General features: G+C 38.2%; 1 protein-coding gene across 4 annotated transcripts in view; it reads left to right on the forward strand.

Moving 5' to 3' along the window:
• Positions 1–26732, forward strand: part of stard13b (StAR related lipid transfer domain containing 13b) — a gene marked incomplete at its 5' end in the record, with an annotated part of 103798 nt that overhangs the window by 66195 nt on the left and 10871 nt on the right. For 3 of the 4 annotated variants that reach the window (XM_079823723.1, XM_079823725.1, XM_079823724.1), the window contains 2 exons: positions 22066–22137; positions 24257–24338. In XM_079823723.1, coding sequence (XP_079679849.1) covers positions 22066–22137; positions 24257–24338 — 154 coding nt within the window. Of the gene's footprint in view, positions 1–16089; positions 16225–22065; positions 22138–24256; positions 24339–26732 lie in introns of those variants that run through there. The other variant, XM_079823726.1, reaches the window with a different exon arrangement.

Here is a 26732-nt window from a genome sequence, read left to right on the forward strand (position 1 = left end):
CTCTTAATAGATGCCCATCTGGACACCAGACACTCCGCACATCTGTTGCAGCTGCACACACAATATTCAAAAATTCCCATCCTAACACATAAACACCCATTCATACATAGAGACGCATACGCATTTTTTCAAAGCATGAAATCAATGAGCTATTCATATCTCTGGAAAAAATGTTTAATGATAGTTTCTGATTTTTCTCCCGAGGTTGAGCTAGCAGATATATCCAAAATAGTTTTATTTGTATGTAATTCGATTGACTAGATGCCAGAAAATAAAATTTGGAAATATTTTTGATTTGCCAATAGCTAATGAGAATGCCAAGGGCTGCTGACAGCAATAAAAATCCATCTCATGACATTAAAACAGACTTAGTCAGTTTGATCAAGTTGGCAGTATAAAAATCTTTACCAGCTGGTTCTCATTAAATTTAAATATCTGGTCTCAAGCCATCAAACGAGCATGTGAGAGGTAGTAAACAACAACGTGTCATCTAAAACTCAACAGAGGTGTACTGTAACCGAGCCTAATTAGTTGTCATACTTAATTTATAGTATCCAGTCAAGGGGTCAGGACTCATGACAAAGGGCTGTGTCATACCTGACCTCTCCCACACAGCTCTTAACTACTCACTAACGCCGGCCTCCCTGTAAAGATCATTACCACACTGTTGTATTGCTGTCACCTCCCATCCTCTCCGAGAGTAATGGTTTGACAACAGCGCTCAGTGAATAGATCTTTGTTTCAGGGGTCACAAGGGTGACAATTTTTAATATGCCATTTAAATATTTTTTTTTTTACGTTTGACATATATTTTTTTATTGTGACCACAGCCTCTGACTGTTTTAATTTATTGATTGGAATTAGGTGATTTAATTTTTATTTTTGCAAGCTATGTGTAAGGCTAAACCACAAAACCAGTCATAAGGGTACATTTTTACGAAATTGTGATTTATACATCATCTGAAAGCTGAAGAAACAAGATTCCCATTAGGGCTGTCAAAATTGCTCAAAAATGACATTCGAATATTCCCTCTAAATAAAGCACGAATATTCGAACTATTCGAACATCTGGTTGCGCATTTTATCAATGACGCGCATTACGTCAATAACAGGACAAATGAATACAAAAGACACATAACTACTTATATAGGTAGTCTATTTAAGTTTAAACATATATGACAACGTATTACCTACACAAAAACAAGTAAATCACTAATGGCTAAAGACCGCAGACCTCACTCTCTCTCGCCCTCACGCTCTCTGCGCATAACGGGTTAAATGAACACACACACATTTTGAGACTGATCAAGAGTTTTGTGCAAGCAATTTAAGGTCGCGACTCTTGTCCCAAATATAGCAGGCTTCATTCAGTGATTGAAACAAATATTAATATAAGTTTTACAGCATATTATTGAACGCTCCGAGCGAGCTGTGCTGTGGTAAACATGGAACTTTTCCTTGACATGAAACGGTAAATAATCAAACCAGTGGAAGCAGTGCATTTATCCTTCATTCATGCGATATCTCTTCAGTCAGTACCTCGGTTCCATTGCTTGACAGAACTCCCTGAAGCCCCATCCACGACACTGATCGCTCTCATGTCCTTACAAATGAACAAAATTAATTTCTCCGTTATGGCCTCTTGTCGTGTTGCAGACAGAGAGCTTGTGGCGGGCGATGCAAAGTAAGGGTGGTCCAGTTTGCACATACAAATTAGTTGCTTATATTTACAAAACGAGCCTACAAAAGCATAAAAAAGCCCGTTTAATAAAGAAAAGTTCACGAAACTAAGTGAAAACTCACTAAAGTGTTTAGTGAAATTAGGAAACATTTAGATATCATAAATTGAGTTGTATAAGTTAACGTTACATTTCTACATACATTTTGTTCTCATGTCACAAGTAATATCAAGGTTTATTTTGATCTGTTTTACATGATTCTTCTGTAGTGTGGTTTTCGGTGAAGTGTACTAAAATAAATATCGTCACCTGTGTACATTAGCCCACTTCTTCTCAACGCTTTTTCCTGATAGTTTATAGAATAATTACTCCGAGTCGCCATCTGTCGTTTCAAAGAAAAGCACAGCGCCGAGCGCGTCAAATATAAACGCCTCGTCCGTTTGAGGAGGAGCGCGCGCAGTCAGTGTGGGCTCGCGCTCTGGAGACAGGCCAAAGTACACAAGGCTTCGGCGCGCTAGCGCGCCCACTCGCAAAGCAGACAGCCACGCCTCTACTACCGCGGGCGTTTTTTCCCCCACATTTTTTGTTTATTCGAATATTAATTTTCACCTTCGAAATTCGTTTTTTAAAAACTATTCGAATATATATTCGAATTTAGAATATTCGTTGACAGCCCTAATTCCCATTGATGTATGGTTTGTTAGGATAGCACACTATAGGGCTCGGGCGCTGCGTTGCATTCTGGGACGTGGCGGCCATGTTGATGGCCTCGCGAATGTAAACATACAGCAAATCGAACGAGGAGAAGCAGAGTTGGGAGAAAGAAAAACTATGTTAAAATCCCGAAAAGGATGTGGAATTTACCGGGATACGTTAAATAGGGAAGCCAGGGACCGGTATATGGACAAAATTGGAACTATTAACGGTTTGGATTCATATGAAATTTGCAGTTCACAAATGGATGGGTTCAGGAGCTGCAGACCATGAAGCCTATGTAACGTTAACCTTTTACCTTGAAGCATTCTGCATCGTTCTGTGTTCTCGGGTTACACTACTTGCAAATAAACACTGAAAAATATCGGATTGTGTGACACTTCTTGCTTTTGCACATTATACGGTTATTGCGATTGTGTGACACTTCTTGCTTTTGCACATTATATTGATTTAAGTATATTTATTTTGAAGATTGTGGGTATGGATGCAACAGACACTTATGGCTGTATTTAATGCACATTTATTTTATTTCAACGCTAGGGCTCATGTTTGTCAGAGCACAACATACATACACAATCTTATAGAAGAATGTCATGTCTTCGTCCTTGCTTGGCAACACCATGTGAATCGGTACTTTATCTGACAAAATAGTGTACTTGTTGCGGACGGTTACAATCACCCTTTCCACGTGAATTCGGAGGTGGGCATTTTTTCTTGTGCTCCCCACATCTCTTGCATCAGCTGACAGCGTTCTTTTGTGAAAGCAGGGATCTTTACCTCGGCACACATAAGTCCCACACTGTCCTTTATGTCAAAGCCGCGATCAGCCAACACCATATCCCCAGGTAACAGTTTGTCTTACAAGCGCGATCCAAGCGAGCCGACGACTCAGTTAATCCATTTTCGAACTTTTTCCCATGGCGATTATGTGATCTAGTGTTACACCCCACAATGCAGCAACGGTTTACCATGGTTTCCAATAATAACGCCAAATTAAGACACACGACTGAGAGGGAGCACGTCTATAAACAGTGCGCAGTAGTCCGAGTAGCAGCAAATGAGGCCATCAACATGGCCGCCACGCAAAGTAATGACGTCATACGCCCGAGCCCTATTTGGCCGAGATACAACTATTTGAAAGTCTGGAATCTGAGGGTGCAAAAAATCTCCTTTAAAGTTGTCCAAATCTATCTATCTATCTATCTATCTATCTATCTATCTATCTATCTATCTGTCTGTCTGTCTGTCTGTCTGTCTGTCTGTCTGTCTGTCTGTCTGTCTGTCTGTCTGTCCGTCCGTCCGTCCGTCCGTCCGTCCGTCCGTATTTTTTTCACCTGGCCATTTCATGCTCTTTCACTGATCGGATAGATATCTGATTTTCTTATCTTCTATCCATCTTCAATCCCCACGCTATATGCAAATTTAAGTTCATGTCATTGTCAACCAATGCCCTCATTTTATTTATCATCAGCTAATTTCAAGATCAAAGACCACATTAGGATAAAGGGTGGTATCTGCACTGGTAAGATTATTTAGTCTCACTACTTTTAATGAAGACGATTGTGTTTTGAGCATCTGCGATAACATGTCATGTAGGCTTATATGGGAATATAGGAGTAAAATTGACGTATGTGGTTTCAACAACCAGATGCCTTTACACTTACATTTACATTTATGCATTTGGCTGACGCTTTTATCCAAAGCGACTTACACTTATTACAGGGACAGTCCCCCTGGAGAAACATTCAGTAAAGTGCCTTGCTCAAGGACACACTAGTGGTGGCAACTGCTGGGATAGAACCAGCAACGTTTTGGGTATCTGCGTATTAGTTCAGGGGTTTAACCCATTAGACCACCATCTCCACACTTGTCCAGTTTCATCTGGAATGCGTCTCAGACCACCTCCTGAAGTGGTTTGAGTGATTGAAATTAAATCTGTTAATATACAAGCACTGTAACAAACAAACTCAACTGACTGGCTTCTCTCCTGTATTATTCCCCTCTCTTCAGATCTCACTGTACACGAATTATGAGCTTCCAGAACTTCTGACTGAGGCTGTGTGTGACCTTCTAATTCAATAAAAAACAGTTTTTCTTAGTCTTATTAAATGCAAACAGTAAGTAGCCTGACAAGCCAGACCCACATCAAGATGTTGGGTCTGGAAACTCACCATTGACAGGGCTCAATCCGAGGGGCGGGATAAACGGTTGTCTTTCAAATTCCCTCTGCACACAATTGGATAGCGCCATGAGCGCCACAACCAACCAGAGCAAAGAAGAAGGTGAAGCCGAGCTAACGTTAGTTGATAGACTTTCGCCGTATATGGTAGGCAATACTTTGAACAAATCTTCTTTTCTTAAGAATGACTTCAGTGCCATTCTTTGTTCTTTTCTCAAAGAAAAGCTTAACTCCAAGTCTTCCAGAGTTGCGGCCAAAGCCGATTCAAAAGACCACTGTTCGCCAGCTTCTTTGTTTACGAGTAGCACGCAGAACCTCCGCAACTCTGCCGTGACGTGCCATCATTATCTTAAGCCCACCCACCGACTCTACACACGCTGTGATTGGCCTGACCAGAGTTTGGTTTTTCCAGCTCTCAGGTCTACCGAGAGTTGCTAGACTACATTCGCGGCAAAATACATTTTCTGCCGCTAGGGTGCGTCTAGATTTCTAGGCTAAACAATAAGTGCAACCATACTCAAATTACTCTCTCAATATTTAAAGTGGAAACAGAGACCAAAACAGAGAACAGAGCTAAGAGGTGGTTACAACTTCACAGCCCAGCATAAGATAAGTTTGATATTTGGAGACTTATCGCACGAATCTTCCGCCATGGTCCTGTCAATCATCACACCTTACTTTCGTCATGTGACCAGTGAACTGTGATTCCTAAAGCTCAGACACAGTCACACACAGTGCAGAGCAGAGCAGACGTTTACAATAGTTTACAATTGAAGCTACCATTTTCCAACTGAATTAAATGGTTTTTATTTCTATTAAAAAAGCAAAACGCTCCTTTTTTGTTTTTTAAACAAAACGGAAAAAAAAGAATTTCGGCTTGATTTTTCGTTTTTCGTTCAGAGGTATAAAAATGAATAAATGGCTTGAATATTCGATTTCTAGACGTGGGCGGGAATTATATGTCCCTTTCTGCTGATTGGTCAGCCGAAGATCAAACTGTTCCGTCATCAGTTTTTCCTCAGTTCTGCACAGCAGAATAATAGTCCTCCGCTGCTACAGCTGTACGGATTCAAATTACCAAAAGATACACAAACCAGCTCGTAATGTAAACAAAGCGTTGGCAAATCTTATGCTAATTTCACCCTCACGCTCCGTCATGGCGATATCACGAGACAGAAATTGTCACATTTCAATCTCGCAAGAACCTAGTATTCATACTTGGTCTTTTCACGATTGGATAGCCATCCAAGCAGATCAAAAAAATTTTTTACTTTCTTGGCTTTAAGAGTGAGCAGGCCATTTGGGATGAGCTTCCACTAGAGCTGCATGATGGGAAGGTTTTGAGAAGCGCAATGGTGGACCTCCATTTTCCCATTGTTTTCTTTTAGGAGTACAAGTGGAGGAGAGGCCCGAGCCACTCGAGCCAAAAGCAGCAAAAGCACTTCACCTTTTTTCTCGCTCTTTCACTGGATAGATATCCCATTCTTTGAAAGCGTAGTGCCACTCAGGATGGCCAAATGTTGGCATGCTTAAGTGGTAGATATCGGATTCGTTGAAATGGTCTTCTCCGAAGAGCTCAATTTCAATGCTGCCCCATCGGGCCCAAAACTCTCTCTGATGAATTCTTTTTAGGGAGATTAATTCTAGCGTATTTCAACAATGACAGTGGCTTGTCCGTTGCTCAAGAGGATCTGATGTGAACGTTTGATCTGGAACATCACCAGATTGTAATATCCTGAGAGTTCAAAACCAAAAGACTCTAAAGAAACCACAAGAAAATGTGTTGATTTCCAGGCTGAGTGCTCATTAGTCAAGGGGACAAATGATTCCCAGAGAACCTAATAAAAAGCTTGTAAAGTAAACAGGCTCCCCAGGTTTTATTCTTAGAAGTGGCTTTGGTCCAGTGTGGATGGAATCCGGTGGGTTTCCCCTTAGAATTTAGTCTCCCTAGAGTTCCTCAGATGTAGAGACGTTCATGGATGTAGACGAGGCATACAGTGAAAATGTGTGTACCGAGGATGGATAAATGTTTCCAGTCGCAAACCATCAGTGGCTGTGATGGCAAACCCATCTATCCCGAAAGTGAATGAGTCCAGTCCTATCATTACAATAAAAAAAATTCCATTACCATTAAAATGATTGAATAATGTATAGTTCATTTTAAATATAGCATACAAGTTTATGAATTATATACAGTACTGTGCAAAAGTCTTAGGAACGTTAGTATTTTCACGCACAAAAAAAATAAAACCATTTTTTGAGTGAAAATACTATGCATTTGGCAGAAAAGCAAGAGTATATTCTACCTGTATATGTATAGCCGCCGACCTATGTATATACCTACAACGAATCACACATTATAATGTTATAAATTGTATGCCACTTAAACTGCTTCCTTATAACTTCTTTACATTATTGTATTTCATAAATGATGGATGCTTTGTGTTGCTGTTGTTAAACCCAGCTCGTGAATGTGTACCTGTACAGCTGGTATGGGTTATCTGTCACATGAGGGTAAATCATTGACAGTCTTCACTAATGTGTACCAGAGTCTGAATGCAGTGACCATGGATGACGTTACATATTAACAGACCATGGGTCGTGACTTTCTCTACATTTCTAAATATAACCCTGGCGCTGACAAAGTCGGAGAGAGAGATTAATAAATCTCCAATGACTGAGAATTATTTAAGTGTTATTCCTGTTCAAGGATAGCATAAAGAATGTGTTTAATGTAGTAAGGTAATCGAGTTATTTTCCCTTTCAGTGAATAGTGCTTTGTTGGCTTTTTCAAATATTCTGCTGGCATGTTTTAATATATGATGGTAATTAAGTTTGACTGCAAGAAGTCATGGAATCGCAGGGCTTGTCTTCTGTCTTTATACACTGGTATAGAGAAAATGTTCTTTTAAACATTTTAAGACTCCCCCCAGTTGCATTAGTGTTTTTAGATGAAGAGAGACCCCTGCTGATACAAATGTGAATTTGCAGTCAAATGCATCATAGATCTCAATGCGTTAGCATTTACAACCATTTATCTATACAGAACTATAAAGCTTATATGGATAGTTTGGCTTTGAAGTGTTTTTTTATTATATATAATATGTAATATATAATAATACAAAAGCCATGTGAACATGATAGCACAATAATATTTTTTTGAAATGCCATATTAACACCATTTTACTTCAATATGCTATTTGTTACCTTGTGATACCATCATTGTACCGGCATGTACATTTTTTATAAGAAGCATTATTCTTTGATATATATAGACACTCTGAGTGAAATGACAGAGTTTGTAGTTTCTTTTAAACCTGCTGTGCAGCAAGAGCAAGACACGTGTGCTGATAATTGCAACATCCTACAGCTGTGAGACATTGGCACGGAAAGCCAAATTGCAGTGTTTTGAGAGTGTTTATACTGTATCACAAAGCAGCGTGAATTACAGGATACACTCTGTGTTCATGACATGGAAAATAGTTGCGAAACGGTATTGATTCTAGGTGCAAAGATTTGACATGTCATTATAATGGTGTCTGAGGTGTTTTTCCACACACTGAACACATATGTACAGGCTGTCATTGTGTTTTGTATAAGTATGCTCAAAACATTTACACATGTCCTGAGGTGGGGAAGAACTAAATAGAGGAAGTGACTGAGAAGCAGATAAATAACACACACACACGACAAAAACTCCTCAAAAAGCAGCACCATCTTTTACTCATTTATTCTGTTTCAAACCTGTATGAGTTTCTGTCTTTCATAGAACATAATAGGCAAAATTGTGAAAAGCTGTCAAGCTTCAAAAAGGGTAATAAAAGATGTCATAGGATAGCTTTGGGTTGGAAAAATACTGATTTTTATGCAGATATATATTGACATATGCCCTACGTCTGTGTCTTGTTCATGAGAGTTCAGGATAAAAGTAGTAATGAATCAACCGAATCAAATGACTCATTGAAAAGATCATACTCTAAAGAATGATTTTGAGACCAGCACACTCTTCAAAATATTTGTATGTTCATCTGCAAAAAGAAAATGGGGCGTGCTTGGAACAACATACGTGTGAATAAATGTTGACCTGATTTTCATTTCAGATGAACTATTACTATACATGAGAGTTCAAGATAGAAGTATTAATGAATCTGAACCAAATCAAACGATTCATTGAAAAAATCACTCTAAAGAATGATTTTGAGACCAGTTCAACCCAAAGCGATTTTCTGTGGTCAAAGTGATCCAGATATTTACCAGATGAGGCTCTTTCACCACATGCACATGCACATCATTTTAAGCTTTCATTCTTTGTTAGGATTCAAACAATGTTGGCTGCATTAGATTCTCATTGATGTCAGTGCTCACAATATCATTATGAATAATGGACGCAATGTAAAAATATCATTAAACATTGATAGTTCTTTGATAGCCTTCATCTATTTTGTGTTTAGTTTAATGGGATTTTGTCATCATTCACTCACCATTATGCCCTTTCAGTTCTGTATTTCTTTCTTTTTTTCTGTGGAACAAAATATTCGTTATTTTGATGTATCACTCTTCAAAATGACTATGTTCTATGGCAAAAAGAAAGTGGAACGTGCTTGGTACGACATGAGGGTGAGTAAATGTTGACCTGATTTTCATTTTGTATGAACTATTATTTTTCGTGAGTGAATTGTTTTGATATTGTCTGGAAGATATATATTTTTCTCCTCCGTTATCCAGACTCGTTCATCTGTCTTGTGATGGCATGATGATTTGCCTGTCTTAACATGGTTTTTGAGGTTCACCCAACAGATCTTCCTGTAAGTCTTTGAATATTTGCTGGCAGAATTCACTGAGCGGTTGACGGCAGCAAGCTTTGATGAACAAATTCTGCTGAAATGCACGTTGATGTTGTTAATTCTCTGAAAAAATATATATAAAAAAATTAAAGAAACAGTGGAGCTCCTGAGATGGCTGTCAAAACACTTTAGCATGTGGGAAAATGGCTGTAGTCCAGCGCCTGGAAGTGTTTATCTGGCACACAGAGAATGTCTGCTAGATGTATTTTTCAGGGAGCTCATATGATTGATTTTTTTTTTTCTTTGCCTTGTTTAGGGGATCTGGTGTCTGGAGGGAAGGTCCTGAGGTATTCTTGTGGTTCAGGTTGAGCTGCCTTTCCTTGTATAGCAGCTCACTTGAGAGGTTTTAATGGAAGACATGTGTGGCGGACAGACATATTGACCCCTGAGGTCAGAAAGTGAACACCTGCTCTATGGCTCTGGGTTATAGTTTCTTAACACTTTTGGCCACAGCTTAGAAAATGTTTTGGTCACTGCCTCCTTTTAACGTTTCAATATATTTTGACTGTCAAGAAACATTAACTGAGCTTTTTGATGAAATAGAAAGGCTGCAAAATTCCTGCACTTTTCCTAAGTCCTAAAAACACCCGCAACCTGTTTACCAAGTGTCACGCTTTACATTCCCCAGATATTTGGTAACATTCAGAGCTTTGAATATTACTCGACGCCAATCCTTATTTAGCCCTCTATTTCGGGGAGCTTAGAGTCACTGCTCTGTGGTTAGGAAAGTTGATAAAGTATGAACATCCCGTCCGGTTTTACTTGAAACTGGAGGATTGTCGGTTTTTGCCATAAAGCCCTGGCATGCTTCATTGCAGTAGCTTTTCGGCTTGCTTCACAGCAGCCGCAACGTCAGAAATGTACTATCAATTTACAGCTATGGGGCCGGTGAATTTAAGACCCGCGATGCAGAGACGTCATGGGCTTATTTGGTATACGGCTACACTATAATCCTCCCATATATTTCCTTTTTTTTTCCTTGTGTGGAGGAACGTTCTGTTGTCTATCATATTTTACACAAATGTGCAGTGTGACAAACAACCCAAAGCGATTTTCCGTGGTCAAAGCGATCCAAATATTTACCAGACGAGGCTCTTCCACCACGTGCAGGACTCCCGAAATGAACGTATCATTTTAAGCTGTCATTCTTTGTTAGGATTCAAACAATGCTGGCTGCATTTAAATTCACATTGATGTCAGTACTCAAAATACCATTGTGAATAATGGACACAATGTAAAAATATCACCAAAAAAATGAGAGTTCTTTGATAGCCTTCATCTATTGTGTGTTTAGTTTTAATCTTAAGGGGATTTTGCCATCATTTACTCACCGTTGTGCCATTTCAAAACTTTTTTTTGTGTTTAAGTATCTGCACACAGTTGTTTCCATAAAAGACACAGTGACCACATATTTTAGCCTCCAAAAATGACACACAAAAAAAACAGCTTATAGTTATTTATTTTTTGTTTGCTTGCTTTTATTTATTCATATGTATTTTTCTTATTTAAATTCTTATTTGTTTGTTTATTTGAGACCAGATATTATTTGAGCTCTGATTCATGGAAGACTTCCAATTTGTGAAATGATTCAAAAGAACGATTTGTTCACTGATTCGGTTCTTGAATTCTGTGTTGATCCGGTTTCAAATTCTCTTTTGTGTTCCTTGGAAAACATGTTTAGAATGACATGGGGTGAGTAAATAATGACAAAATAAAAATTTTGTTGACAAACTGTTCATAAGTGGACCAACAGAACACCAAAACGTATGCTAGGTACATTGAATTGATTCACTATAGTCAAAGATGTTATATTTCTATGGAGAGTGACATCAAATAAAGCCTGGTTGAGGTTTGTGGATGAAAGCGGACAATCAGTGGGTGTCCTTGAATGGATAAGGGGAGTGTTACCACAGCTGTGCCAGTCTTGTTTGAATTCATTTCACAAAAACACGCAGAGTGACTTATGACCCAATGAGCTTTATCAGCAGTCAACAAGTGTTTTTCACTCTCAAAATCAATAAGCTCTCACGGTGTGCCTTTGAAAGTAGACCCGCACTCATGTTTTTTTATTTGTTTTTTTTTTCAGAGGAAAGGGGATGCACGTCCTGATTTTGCAGAGTTAGACCGGTTCCTGGGTCAACATATTTGGTTGATCCTGGAACAACATTCCTGTCCGAAAATTTTATCCTAACCATATCCCTACCCCTAAACCATACGTTCTCTCTAAAATCAGAGGGAAATGATGAATAACACAGATGTAGACTAACCCTGGTTGTAAGCCTAAACATGACAAACATATCCCTCAAATCTGATTGATTGATTGGAATGTTGTTCCAGGATCAACAAAGATGTTGATCGAGATACATGTTGCATTTGGTGAAATCGGGATCTGCGAAAGGGGTTAGCCAAACAGATACTTAGGAAATCAGAAATGGCTCTTTTTGGCTTATAGTATGAGTTGGACGTGCTGCATCAACATCATGCCATGGAGGAAAGTCATAAAAATAATACGAGTACACTAACTGTCTGCGACTTTACATGTATTTGTTTTATTAACCATGATTTGGTGCTAACACGTACCTACTGTTTTTCGTCATTAAAATGAGACCCGTTTAAAACCCACGGCATGGTCGGGAAATGAGTATTACCAGCGTGATGTCCTCCCAAAAAAACCCCAGCTGACATAATCCGTGTTGTTTTTGCCAACCATGAAGGCAGCAGTTCTTCCAAATGTTTTGTCAGAAAGACGAATTTATTACGTCTTATGTGGAGGGCTGCTTTTGTGCGTACTTCCCAGCGATTGTAATTTCCTTTGGCCCCCGGCCCAGCTGTGAACCTCTACCGGCAAAACTCCTGCCATCGAGGAGTGGACGACGTGTGATGTTGTGAGATTACTGAGTGGCACCTCTCTTTAATTCCTGACTATTGTATGTAGGATGTCGCCCAACAGGGGTTCCAGAAGCTCCGGTGCATGTGTTAATTAAAACCTAGGCAGTGAGATAATAGAGGAGTTTTCCCACACCGTTGCCACCATGACCCAGGGCTTTTCCCTGTAAAGCCACGTTTTGCTTCGCCAGCACTCCGAATCTTGGTAATCGGGCTCTCAATAGCTGTTGGCGCTGTCCGTCAGACTAGCATCAAGCTGAGCACAGACAAGCTTTCATTTGATCACACACACACACACACACACACACACACACATGCTTCTTCAATTCACACACTTTCCACGCTGTCACTAGTCCATTAACACTATATCAGGCATCACAGGAGAATTCTGAAAATAATTAACATTTTCGCTGCATCTCAAATTATGTTTGAATTGCATTTAATAGCATTCTGGCAGGTAAATTATGGTGAAAATTGCATTTAAAAAAAGATGAAACAAAAGTCTTGTTAAGGCTAATGATATAGCTAGCATTTTATGCATCATATATTAACAAAATGTAATATTTTCACAATAATGAAAATGTAATTTGATGTAAAAAAAAGGTACAAATATTCAGTTTACAAGAGATATTTAACAGATTCTTTTAATTGTATATACATATATATAAATATATATATATATATCTATATATATACACGCATATCATTTATATATAGTATATGATATATTTATATATAATAGGACAAAAGTTTAAGATAATTGCAATTTTAAACCTATGATAATTTATATTTTTATGATGAACTTCCATATTTTAATAATGAAAGACTAGGTCTGTGGAAAAGGTCAAACTAAATCTATCCATAAAAGGCATTTGAAAAGTGGCCAAATAAATGATAAAACAATGGAAGAAAATGGCAGTGGACTACAACCATCCATAAAAATTGTTTACTTCTTTGCTCATGTCTCATCTCACCTACGGCATCAAGTGAGCTGCCACTGTTACGTCCTCAGAAAAATAGGTACATGACGCTCCTGCATTGGTCAAATGTGTTTACGGATGCTGGGTGAGATGAATCATTACCAGTTTATATGTGTTTTGGTGATGCATGAACGCTTCTTTGACGTCTATAGACTCATCTGACGTAGACACCCATACAGTGAGTGGTGATTTAAAAACCCAGTGTCCCAAAATGTTTGACCGTACATGGCAATCAATCACGTTCCGCTCAACTGCAGACATGTTTATACATTTACTGCCCTTTACGCTATACGCATTGTGTGGTCGTAATATAATCCCCATCTGAACAATAGGCAGATGGTAATCTGAGCCGGATTTATGTCTGTTTTGGTGTGACACACCGCATTACTAGCCAGACAGAGCGTATACAGATTTTGGGCACGTCTGCTTGTCCCCATACTCATCGCGTCTCTTTTCATGCACATGAGCCACATTACCACATGTAAATATTTAGCTCTTGCTCAAGGACATTACTTTTCGATCAGGATGTGGGGTAGTGAAGTACCACTGATGATAAAAGCTTTCGGAAATTGAACACAGGAGCATGAATGTTTGAGCATAAAATGTCATTTTATAACCAGAATAGTGACCAAAAAGTGTTCTTTACCCAGTTGGTCTGTGTATATCTTGACTGATTTTGATACATAGTCTTCCCATTGTCTTATCAGATGTTAGGATGTTTTACCATGACACATCCAGCGCGGAGTTTTCTACAGACAACAGACTCATGTTTGTCTGTCATTTAGTAAGGAAGCCAGTTTCCTCTTACAAGGAAGCTAGTCTATTCTGACACAGTGGAATCAGTAGTCTAAAAAATCATGTGTTTGAGCTCCAAGAGGTGTCTGTCAAACTGTGCCCCCACAGGAGCGTCTGACTCAGCCGGAGTGGAACTTTGATTCTGTGCCATGAATTATCTCCAGGTGTTTTCCAATGAGAGCATCAGGCTTTACAGTAATAGATTGTGAGCTTGTATCACTGCTGTTTTCAGTCACCCAACAGCCCCGTCTGGCTGATTCATAACACACGCTGTGTTTTTGTAGTGTAGTGTCTCACAGTCGTTTCTTGAATTGCTGTTTAATGGTGTTGTTGACTGAAGCCTTTTCAAGATTCAGAGATGCAATGTGTGCAAAAATATTAAGACCGACGTCATGGAGAGCTTGTACTCCGATATCCAAATAAGATTATATAACCAAATAAGATCCCACAGGGTTTATGCATATTTCTGTAGGTGCACTGTATGTTTTATGTATTGGATAAACAAAACAAAATAAACCTTGCAGGATTTTAATTGGATAGACAACCTTATTTGGATGTTATTATTCTACACAATTCTAATTAAATGAAAAGTAAGCACAAAAATGTGTTGTTTTAAATGCTACAAGTGAATATAGGCATCATTATTATAGGCAACAATATTTTTTATAATGAACAAAGTATGTATTTTATTTTATATTTTTCTTAGATTTATTGTAAATGTATTATTGTTATTATTACTACCATTATTGTTGTATTGTTTTAAAGTATACAAAAGTAATATAAATATATATAATGTAAAAATACATTTAAAAAATTTAATTCTTTTGAAATAATTTATTTAAAAATGGAAAATTGTTTAATGTTGTAAATTGAATTGTTTTGTACGTTAACATTATCTACACTGTACACTTTTAAAAATATTTAATGTTTTTAGTATGTTAAATATATATAAACCATACCCGTAAACATAACCGTTATGGTATCTGATATTTTGTATGTATTTAATATAATAAATACTGTTTCGACATTTGTTTGTAATGCATTGCAACTTTGATATTATTAAAACAGCACAATCAGACAACAAAGATGTTCTTTTGAGTTTAGTGGAATGTTTTCTGGCATTCTGTTGGCGACAGTCTTTTGTCTTCTTTCTTTATTGTTTGATCCCACTGCAGAAGCTACAGCCCACGAGGGTCTTCCCATAATGCTTTGCGTCACATTGCTGATGTATGTAATGATCGGTGGGCAGCAAACACTCAGCTGACACTAGATAATGTGGTGAAATGTGTTACATTCTCTTTTGGTTTTCCGTCATCCCAGGGGACATTACAGGAATTTGGATCATTTTGGTTTCCCCCAGTCTGTACTGCTTTCCCAGCAACACTTAAAAACAGAGTTTTCGCAGCGATGACATTGAAGATCCATTTTTGGGTTCCCCAAAGAACCGTCTGTGACAGTTCTTAAAAGAAACATTTCTTAGAGTGAAGAACATATATCTGAATAAAAAAGAGCCTTTTTGTGTAATGGAAAGGTTCCATGAATGTTAAAGATTCTTCTCGGAACTGTAGAGTGAAGAGGGCGACTGTTTCACCCTGCTTGCTTATACTGGAAAATTTCGCCAACTTCAAAGACGCCCCCAAGGCTATAAAACTCAAAGTTAAGGGATGTGAGACATCCTGCAGTCTTAACTACATGAGCTAGATTGTAGGTTTGGGAGACCGATGGGATCAGTGGGGAGGCTGATTACATCATAAGACAGCAAAAAAAAAAAAGTCCCACATTGCCAGTGTCCTGCCACTTGGAGGGCGACCGAAAGGGCAGTGCCAAGATAAGGAGTGAGTTGTGATGGTTTAAGTGGAAGAGAGAAGAAAGCATGAGGAATGGAGGGGGTGAATACTGGAAGGGGGCTCGGACTTTAGAACCAATGAGAGTTGGAGTAAATCAAAGACAGAGGGAGTGAAAAATAAAGGGGAGGGAAAAGGAAGGGAGAGAGAGAGAGAAACACAAAAGCTGAGAAGAGTGAAGCAGAAGAGGAGAGAGTTAGGAGCGCACAGAAAGATGGTTTGGGAAGAAGCAATACTGGTTTAAACTGTTTTTAAATTCTGGCTTAAACAGGACTGTTTTTTTTTCCAGGATGAAAGTCTCTCGTAAGTAAATTTACAACTTTATCAACTTCTTTGCTCTGTTCTTCCACTCTGTTTGATTTATTTGTGGCTCATTTCATACCTTTGTAAGTTGCATGGCTCTTGAATAACTCCCAGAATCCACACATCTGTGAATCTAAACATTGTGACAGATGTCTTGATGCCTACACTGTAAAAAAAAAGATGTAAATAAAGGGCATTGAAGTACTTTCAAGAATAGTCATGTGCCTCAACAAGTAAAGTCATAACATAATGATACCTTTGCAAATCATTAGCTAATGATTAATTAAAGCAGACAACTGGAAGTTGAAATGCCTGGCTTTGACCCATTGTGGTAATTCACACATGAATTTACATTATTAGTTCATATAATATGTTATTAGGGAATTAATACAGTATGACACATTTAACTAATAACAATTTAATGATTACTTAATCTATTAATCATATAGAATGTTCATTAGTTACTGATGCAGTAATCATTAAATAAAGGGTTTAGTTCTTCATGAGTCATACATCAACTCATGTTTATCTGTATATTAGTTAAGCATGAATTAATGCATATTAGTGCACCCGTATTGTAAAGTTTTACTTCTACTGTTACTTGTCATTTCTTTGTAATTATGTCTAAAATCTACCAGCAATTTCAAAATGAAAATGGTTTCAAAATAAATCCCACTCAGTGTATTAAATTCCTAACGGGATTTGTGACAGCTGGCCAGAGTGCCAGCGTGTGCCATGCCTGACCTTGAGGGAAAACCGTATCCCGCCTCCTTTTACATAAGGTTATTCAACGAGGAAAGGAAGCTGTCTATGTTTCTCACATATTTAGCGGCACTCTGCTTTTAGCATTGTGTCAGTGGCGTGCTGTGTTACAAACTTATTGTTGTAGCAGTCATTGTACTCCGCACGCAGTTTGGTCGCATTTAAAAGCGAGAGTTTCCCCCGCTGGTGGCGGGCCAGTAGCTGAGCTCTTTATCCTTCCGATTCCATGAGAAAGGACAATGACGGAAAATAAATCGTAGCTTTCGGGATAGTGTTACGGAATGCTGTGCGACGTGGAATTCCCAGCTTAGGTTTCGGGCTGCTACCGTAGTGTCTGCTGCTGTGGGACGTTGATAAGGATGCCGCTACACTTTCAGTGTTACTGTACAGCACAGGAGGTGCAATGTATTGCCCACAGCACTTCTGGGAATGGACGCTTTGTCACAAAGGAGGTTCCCTCGCCTTCTGTTGAACCAATTGAATGGCGTTCAGTTTTCAGTTACAGGCACTATGGTGACCCCCACATATTGTGGTTGTATAACAGTGATATTTGTTTTTAAACAGATACACATTTTTTTATTAGAGAGTGTTGATTCGTGTTCCTTCCACTATTTTGAACAAAATTAGTTAAATCTTTCAAGGGAATTTGTTTATGAACTTATTTATGACTTTTTTTAGATAGGTTTTTCTATACTCCAATGTTTTATTCAAGAAATGTCATTTAAATTTAGTTGGGATATCCACAGCATTTTAGGTTGTTTTGGTTATTATAGATGTTAAGTAGCAATTGAACTGCAGAGTTTGAGTTCTTCATTTTTTAAATGTTTTTTAAGTTAGAAGGTTCCCTGTATAATTTACATATTTTTAATGCATATATGCAAAATTAGCATTATATATTAAGATCTATTTCAAATAAATCCTTCCTATTTTGTCAAAGAATCCTGGAATCTCAATAATTTCCACAAAAATGTCAAGCAGTACCTTGATTATAATTAATATAAAGAAATGGGTTTTTTTGAGTACCAAATCAGCATATTAAGCCCTGTTTAGACCGAAATTACCTGGAACAATTTGTCCTAGGAACTTTTTTCCCCCAGACCTGTTGCTGTCTGCGTTTCCATTGCGGTCCAAAGTACCGTGAAGATTAGTCCGGTGACATAGGAATGCGTGTGATTTTCCAGTTCCCACTGGATTTCGTCCTCCGCATATAAACTTACTAAATCTTGAACCTCGTCATCTGTCCATCGGTTGTATTTTTTAAACTCCATTGTTGATCCGAATAGCAAACAACTCTTACTGCATGCACCGCAACAGACTTTTAAGTTAAAATAAAATTAAATAAAATCAACCAATCAGCATGTTCAGCATCCAAGTCCCGCCCCCGAAAGTTCCTGAACTTTGAATAAGTAGCCTTCTACCTCACAAGCAGGGATGTTTTGAGGCGGAACTTCATTTAGACCCCGATTCCTGCGGTCGAAACACACAGAGTACAACCCCAAAGTCCCTGGTTCCTGGGGAAAGTACCTGCAGTGGAAACGCAACTTTAGAAAGATTTCTTTAGGATCATGTGACACTGAAAATTCAGCTTTACCATCACAGGAATAAATTACATTGTGCAATATATTACAATAGAAAACAGTTATTTCAAATTGTAGTAATATTTCACAATATTGCCGTTTTTACTGTATTTTTAATCAAATAAATGCAGCCTTGGTAAGCAAAATAATCTTCTTTCAAAAACATAAAATCTTTAGATATTATACAAGTTGTTCATTTTATTTGAGAAATTTTTAAATATCTGCCTCATTGGTCAACCTTGTCTGAGTAGTTTTATCACCAATTCAGTCAACCACTAAGCGGTGTTTGTGTGACATATTTAGGGAGGACCTTGTGTAAATACATTTATACAATCAAATGTTTGTAGTTTAATGTCATGTTGTGGGCTTTTGAACCTCAAGGACATTTTATGGTAATATTTGTCAGTAGCTTTGTTTGTTACATGTATTTACTTCAGTACAGAGTCAAATCCCTCAGAGGTTTCTGCTATAGCTGTGCTGAGTAGCTAATAGCTATAGGCTGAGAGTTTCGTGACTTGCTCATAAAGAAAAATCTTATATCAGTTGACGTCTGCAGCATTTAGTTTTTCCCACAGGAGCTGCTGAAGTGAACAAACTGTATTGTTCGGTAAAGGAGGTGACACAAAAGAAAGGTAATCTTAGTGGGGTGGAGGCAGCGCAGGAATTCTCATCCATGTTACTGTCAATATGATGAATGGAAACCCAGGCGATTCACTCTCTGACGCAGCTACTCCTCTCCGCACTTGGAGGGCGGGCATATGGGCTGCACCCACCCACAGGAGACCCTTTGGGGCGTGATTTGGATTGCCAAGTGGTTTGGCATGAGATTCTTTTTTAAATTGGGCTGTTAAGACTTGTAAGGCGACCTTATTAGAGTCACTCCTGTACTTCTGAATCAGGTGAGAATGATTCAAATGGTCATTAAAGAGATTTTGTATAAGATTCAAGAATCTGTAGAAAAGTTAGATACCAGAATATTTCAAAGATGTTAAGATACATTGATTGATATATTTAACGATTGACGAATTTACTAAACAGGATCTACCTACATTGTCAATGGGTGTCTGTGCATGTGTGTATAATTGTCTGCATTTGTTTAAACTTGCCGGTCTGTGTCTTGATTCCTCCCACGGTTTCTTCTTCATCTTATCTAAACATAAGGAATTCTTAGGAAAATTTTGGGCTTTATTGCTGTGGATTTGTAATGCACTCTTTTTCGAGTGTTTTGTAGTGTAAGTAGTTAAACAGAATGTGACTTTCAGCCATTCTTATATGGTATTAAAGTATGTAGTGCAATAGTAGATGTCTTTTATTATGATTTGTTGACAGTGAACTTGAGTAACTTGATAGCTGGGTGAAATGCGATGAAGTCTTATACAAAGGAAAGTATGCGCTTGTGTTCTTATATTGTTGTGTAAATATCAGATTTAGCTGTTTCAAGCCCAAACACTGACCTAAATTTCTCTCTCTGGCTGACAGTATTACATTTTGTGTATTTTACGCACATTTGGTGAGAGCAGCTTACGAACAGCTTGTGTCACAGATTGTTGTCAGCTTTTTCTCTAATATTTCTCCTAAAACATCTATAAAAATAAAAAGGCGCAATTGAGGCAATCTTCTACACATACAGTAAAAGTATAGATCTGTAAAACTAATGTGGATGGCATAGATCATATTATGCCGCATTTGATGAGAAAAGTTGGAGTTCATATTGAGATCTTTTTATTATTTTGAAATATTGGTTGATCTGAGCGCTTGAGATTATTTGGGGTGTTTTTCTCAAGAGAAAATCATCTCCATTTACTCTCATTGCATCTCCATTTACTCCATTTACTCTCATTATTTACAAGACTTAATTTGTGACTTTTGGTGACACTTTATTTAAGGGTTCAATTATCCCTATTTAGCATGCATATTACTAGGATATTGGCTGTTTAGTCGCTTATAAAGCACATATTAATGCCTTATTCTGCATGACCTTATTCTACATCCCTTAATCCTACCCAATACCTAAACTTAAACGCTACAAAAGAAGAAAAATTTAAAACAGGCTTCAGACATTCTAGTACATTATGTTAACCCTCCATAAGCACTGCGTTAGCTGACGTCTGCTGGGACGTGTCACGTAAAAGTCTTCGGTTATATGAACAGGATCATGATGCCAATATGTAACTGATCTCTTAATCCTGAAGATCTTGAGCTGTCCTCGTTTTATCATGTAGGATTACGAGCAGACTTTACAGGCTCACAGGGCTGTGTGATTATCTTGTAACCTGGCTGGTTCCTGACCTACAAGAATAACCTTGTTCATGCAGTGGCAGGAAGAGAAACATAATTAAATCACACAGAACTGATTATGTTATGTAATATCTCCATACTCTCTCTCTCTCTCTCTCTCTCTCTCTCTCTCTCTCGCTCCCTCCCTCTCTTCCTGTTCAAGAGCACACAAGCTAATCTAAAAATAGTTTTGATGATAACTGTCTATGAAACAATATGTTAGTGGTCTCCTTACACTGTGCCCTTACTAGGATGCAACAAGTTTCCACCGACAAACACACTGCCAGTATATTTAGCTGAACATTATTACATTTCTGTGAATTTTTTGTGAATTTTTTTTTATATTCAATGGAAATATTTCCTTTATGCAAATATTCTTTATGCAAAACTGCTGCATATGGCAACACAATCACCGATTAGCACGTGTTTTATGTTTAACAGTCATGTGGAGATGGAATTTGGACCAATGAGATTTCACGGGATTTCGAGATTTCACTATTCAGTCAACTTGTTGCGGTCACAGCGTTATAATTGCCACTCAGTATATTACATTATACATAATAGGATTAGATTCTGCAATCCCAACTGCTTCAGTCCGATACTTATCTTGAGTGGGTTTTGAGGCATCATCTAGGTTGGGGGATTTCATTGGTGACCACTTAGTGATGTTTCCTCCTATACGACACATCTTCAGCTGTGCACCTTGGCTTCTTTGGGTGTTGTCAGCAGGCCAACCACAGGCCGATCAGACCTGGGTGTGTGTCTTAAGGGGACTAAGTGGTCATTTGATTCCCCACGCTATCTCTTTTCTTCTCAACCACAGCCAGTGACTGCTCCTTTCAGGAACTGTGGCAAGTTCTTTGATGGTCTTCCTCTGGGCCTGTCCTCTAATGCCCATTTCCTTCAGAAGCCTTGCAGTTGAATTAGCAATAAAGCCCCTGCAGCCTACCTCCACTTTACACACCTTCACGGTCCAGCCCCTTTCCTAAATTGTAAATCAACCGGAGGTTTCTCTTCCCTATTTTGAGAGTATCTTAAATGCTGAAATGCACAGGATTGTGGATGTTATGATGCCTGGCTTTGTCATTATGTGGTCATTATGATCTCAAAGTTCATTGCAAACCATGAAACCAGGCCCTGTAATCTTGTTTCTTCTTTGTCTTTATATATTGAACAGATAGACATGCTTTATGAGTCTGACAAGTACAAACATTTTGTGTTGCAGAAATCGAGGCAAAGGAAGCTTGTGACTGGCTACGGGCGGCAGGATTCCCCCAGTACGCCCAGCTCTTTGAAGGTAACACTTCACCACACGAGAACATAAACTTAGAAAACCTCACAAATGTTATCACACCCAACTGTAAAGTTGTTTCGAGGGAGACTGGTACTCTCATTCAGACTTCGAAACAATCGTGTGACATCAGCATGATTTAGGGCAAACACAAGCTTTTAATGTGGGGTTTAGTTTCCGATGTTGTTTGCTACAGACTCGTGTTAATGGCTGCCAGACCTCATGATGTTAAGCTGGTTTTAGCTCATTCATTTCCCCTGTGGTGTGATGTGTAACTTTTTCATACCACCTGAAAAAAAGGTCTCATTTACCTTCTTCATCTGAAATTTTCATCTGAAATGCTGAGAGGTACAGGTCATTGGTCAAACTGGTTCCAGTTAAGAGGTACCACTTGAACATACTAGAGTATGACATCTTCAAAGAGAAAAAGAGGTCATGGGAATAACCTTACCACAAAAACACTGCCTTTTTCACTCGCCCTTGGCGAACGCTTTTGATGTTCGAGTGTTAGTCTTTGAATGAAATTGTGTGAACACTCTATTTTTCTTTTCTTTTTATATTTCTTCTGCATGTGTCAAGACTATGCATCCCAGGTTTTCTGGGATTTTTTATTTTTTACAATGAATATTTACTATCCATTTGAAGTTTTTGTGTATTTCCACATTTGGGTATTTCATTTAAAAATTTAATTATAGATACTAATTTAAACCTGGAAATAAAACATTTGCTCACGGTTTTTGTAGCAAGATTATGCTATTTTAAAGTTTCTTAATTTGGAGGTGTCCTCCAATAGATTTGCATCCAAGGTCAAAAAACACTTTAATTTTCTCATAATATACATTGCACATAACCTAATTTCTCAAAGAGTCTGAAAAGGGTTAATTTGAAGATTCTGTCTCTCTAAACCCCTCCTTTCTGAGAGCCTACTCTGCTCTAATTGGTCAGATGGCCTAGTCTGTTGTGATTGGTCTAACACTTACAGCGCGTGTCTGACACAAATTTCAGCTCTGGAGCTTCCTGAGCACTTGACAGACAGTGATACAAACATGAACGATGGCATTGTTTTTTCTGTATCAATTTCTGTGCAAGTCCTCATCCATTTGAAGTGCATGCAAAGTGGATTTGCAGAGCTGAAAATAGCATCTTTTTGACATGTCCACAACACGAACCAAACTCTTCTAAGCCTCAGCAACAACTACTTTGTCAAAGTAGACGTTGCATTATGGGAAGATTCTATTCTGCACATTTCAGCATTTAAGATTGGTCAAAGTAGACGTTGTTCATGGGCAGCCAATTAAGACCATGGGCTTGCATTATGCAAATTTGTTGCATTGTTACATAGGTATGCAGGAAGTGAGACTGTACAACTTTTTACATTCACAAACAGTTATATTACACACTGTATGAAAGGTAGTAATGGAAAAAAGCATAATAGGGGCACTATTACTATATATATATTTGACATTGATTGAACAAATTTGCTACTTATTATGTAAAAAAAATGGTATCCGATTATACAATCCATTCTTTGTTCATTTTAAATATTAATACTACATTGTCATCTCAATGGCAGACACAAAATCAAAGCGCAGAATAGAATCTTCCCATAATGCATCTCTTTACAAGTGTTGTTTGGGAATTTCCAGCGTTTAAATGCTGGAACACAGTGACTGTCTCTGAATCTGTGTTTTTACTTCTGTGTCGTTCTGCAAAGGCAAAAAATATGATGAAACATTTAATTGTACCAGAGGAATGTTAGTCTGGATCCAGTCACCCTGTTACATAAGTTGGACACCATACTAAGTGGAAGACGTAATGGCTTCTCAAAGCCAAGCTTGGTTTTTTGGGGGCAAACCCTGTCTCACTTTATTAGCATCTGGAAGTCTAAAACAAGTTAGCTACTCTCTTTGCCTTGGCTATCGCTCTGGAAAGAATGTGTTGTCAGGGTTTTTTTTAAGAGTGTGGGCGCCTGAATTCCTCTGTGTTCACTGTGAACATGCAAGATTGGCCTGTTAACGAATCAGAGGGAAATCATTACGGTCCCTGAAAGACATCTGTTTTTTTCTAGCATTTGACTAGAATGAGCTTGATTGTTGAAATGGGATATGCCTGTGTTTCTTTACAGATTCTCAGTTTCCAATTGACATCTCTCCTGTGAAGAAAGACCACGACTTCTTGGACAAAGACCTTGTGGAACCTCTATGCCGGTAAGGACTGTGTACTTCCTAAACAAAAAAGTCCATAGTCAATAAACCATTGAACCTAATGAATAGTGGTGCAATGGATCACAAAACTCACGGTTCGGATCGACTACTGATCATGAGTCACGGATCGGATCATTTTTCGGATCAGAATAAAAGGGGGAGGAGACTATTTTTATTTGCTTTTCATTTATTACATGAAAACTTTTGGTGTTAACATAACCTATATGGTTTATAGGTTAACAAGGAACTTTTGGTGTTAACAAAAATAAAATAAATAAATAACCATTTGAATAAATCAAATTTGACTAAAAACAACCTGAGACGTGAAAATGGGCCTGAGCTATTTTTTTTTTTTTTTTTTAAAGATTAGGATGTCAACATTCTCAGGGAGAGAGTAGACCTCTCACACTTGTCAGCATTGCAATTCTCTTTGTAGGCCTATACACTATTTTATAGATATCATGTTTAAACGCACTACACTTAAACAATGTTTTATTGAATTCATTACTTTGTATTTATATAGCCTAATACCTACTTTAGATGTATATATTACGTTGCTCATGCAAATTGCAAAACAGACAATAGACTATGTTAAAATAACAAACGTTTTAAATAAAAATTTACGCTTTTCTTTCGTTTTTAAATCTTTTTACAACAAATCCTGCAGGTCATAAAGAACTTTGTTTTTCCACCTCCAAGAAAGGACAGGTGCTATCCATTATTTCTTCTTGTTTACTTAAAGGCCGTTTTCCTTGCTTTACTCGAGGTAAAAAGCTGTGTGTTGACTTTGAAACAGTGTAGACTTTGCATTATATGCATCTGTGGTGGAATTACTAGATTTTCGCATCGATACATGTTTGTTTTAATGCGGATGCGCTGTCACTTTAATTCAGCGCCAGCACATCAAAAAATAGACTCAACGTGCGGAAACGATCAGCACAGCTGTATACGCGCTGCTGGAACGCACTGACGGACCGAAGCTGCGTGCAGTGAAAGCTGTATCCGTTAACATGGGTACGGAAAAATACGCACCGCATACGCAAACGGAGTATGTGTGAAACGGGCGTCAGCAGGTGCCATGCTCGATGTATGCGCCACTTTCATACGGCTCTCTCGTGCCACAGTGCCTACATACTGTTAGAGTTTTGTCCACACCCTTCTTCCGTCATCATTATATTTTACGGGGAAGCCAAAATGCTCCCATAATGCTCCCATAATGCTCCGTTTCTTTTTAAAGGAACGAAATCACTTAAAAAGCAATATCGGCAGAAAAACTGTCTTTTAGTCTGCGATCGCTAAACAATTCAGATTAATCCACAAGTAAAAAAAAAAAAAAAGCACAATAAATCCGCGGGTCACGTGCGTGCCGAACCGTGGGTCGTGATCCGTCAACTGCGATCCGTTACACCCCTACTAATGAACTTCTCAATTTCAGAATCTTTAAAAAGGAAAAACATTCTGTACTTTCTGTATTTCTTGGGAAACATGAGTGTAATTTACAAACTTTATTGACTCCGTTATTGCTTTAATCATGACATTATTTTCTCTGCATTACAAGATAAACTACACCGGACTTCAACTCTGGAAAAATGGACTCTTAGGACCTTGTCATCACTCATGACTTTTATGGTGATAAACTAATCGGCAATTACAGGATTTCATTTAGATCTACTCCTACAATATTTCTATTTAAAATATTAATTTTGTAGTGGTTGAGGGTTATAACACTTCACAGACATTGCAATGGCAAATCAATGGCTTTTAAATAGTCATCAGTAGTGACAACAGGTCCTTCTTTTTTATTGTTGTCGTTGTGTGTTTTATAAGTCGTTTTTCTCATGTCAATCTTCTTGTAATGCAGAAGTAAATAATGACATGATTAAAGCAACTACTGACTAAATAAAGTAAATTACACTCATTGTGTTTCCCCAGAAATAAAGTACAGAATGTTCTCAATGAGTTAGCTTTTCCTCTTGTTTAGACACTGAATTTGAGTTCCCAAATTAAGATGAAAAGAGTCCTCCAGTAACTTTGGTTTCCTTGGAGACTACCCCGGTAGGAGAGCATTGGGGGCAAAGGGGGGCGTACTCAAGCTGGTCTACTGTGACTCTAAACAACCCTTAAGCAACTCATCGAAATTCCAAACCTGTTTACTGTTGTATGGGAAACAATGTCTGACATTCCCACCTCTCCCCCTGACTTCTCACTTTTCTACAGCCCCCGGAGGGGAACGGCTCAGTAAACAATTCTAGCATGCCCAGTAAGAGCGCGGAGGAGTTTGTTAGTTGTGGATGTTTGCAAGTGCCAGTGACAAAGCTAACATCTTTAACCTTACTGACACTTTGCTCTCTACATTTTGCAGATAAAAACTTGCTGCTTGATCAGTGGACTAATAAC

Source organism: Gobio gobio (assembly GCF_949357685.1).
Source record: "Gobio gobio genome assembly, chromosome: 8".
NCBI classification, from domain to species: Eukaryota; Metazoa; Chordata; class Actinopteri; order Cypriniformes; family Gobionidae; genus Gobio; species Gobio gobio.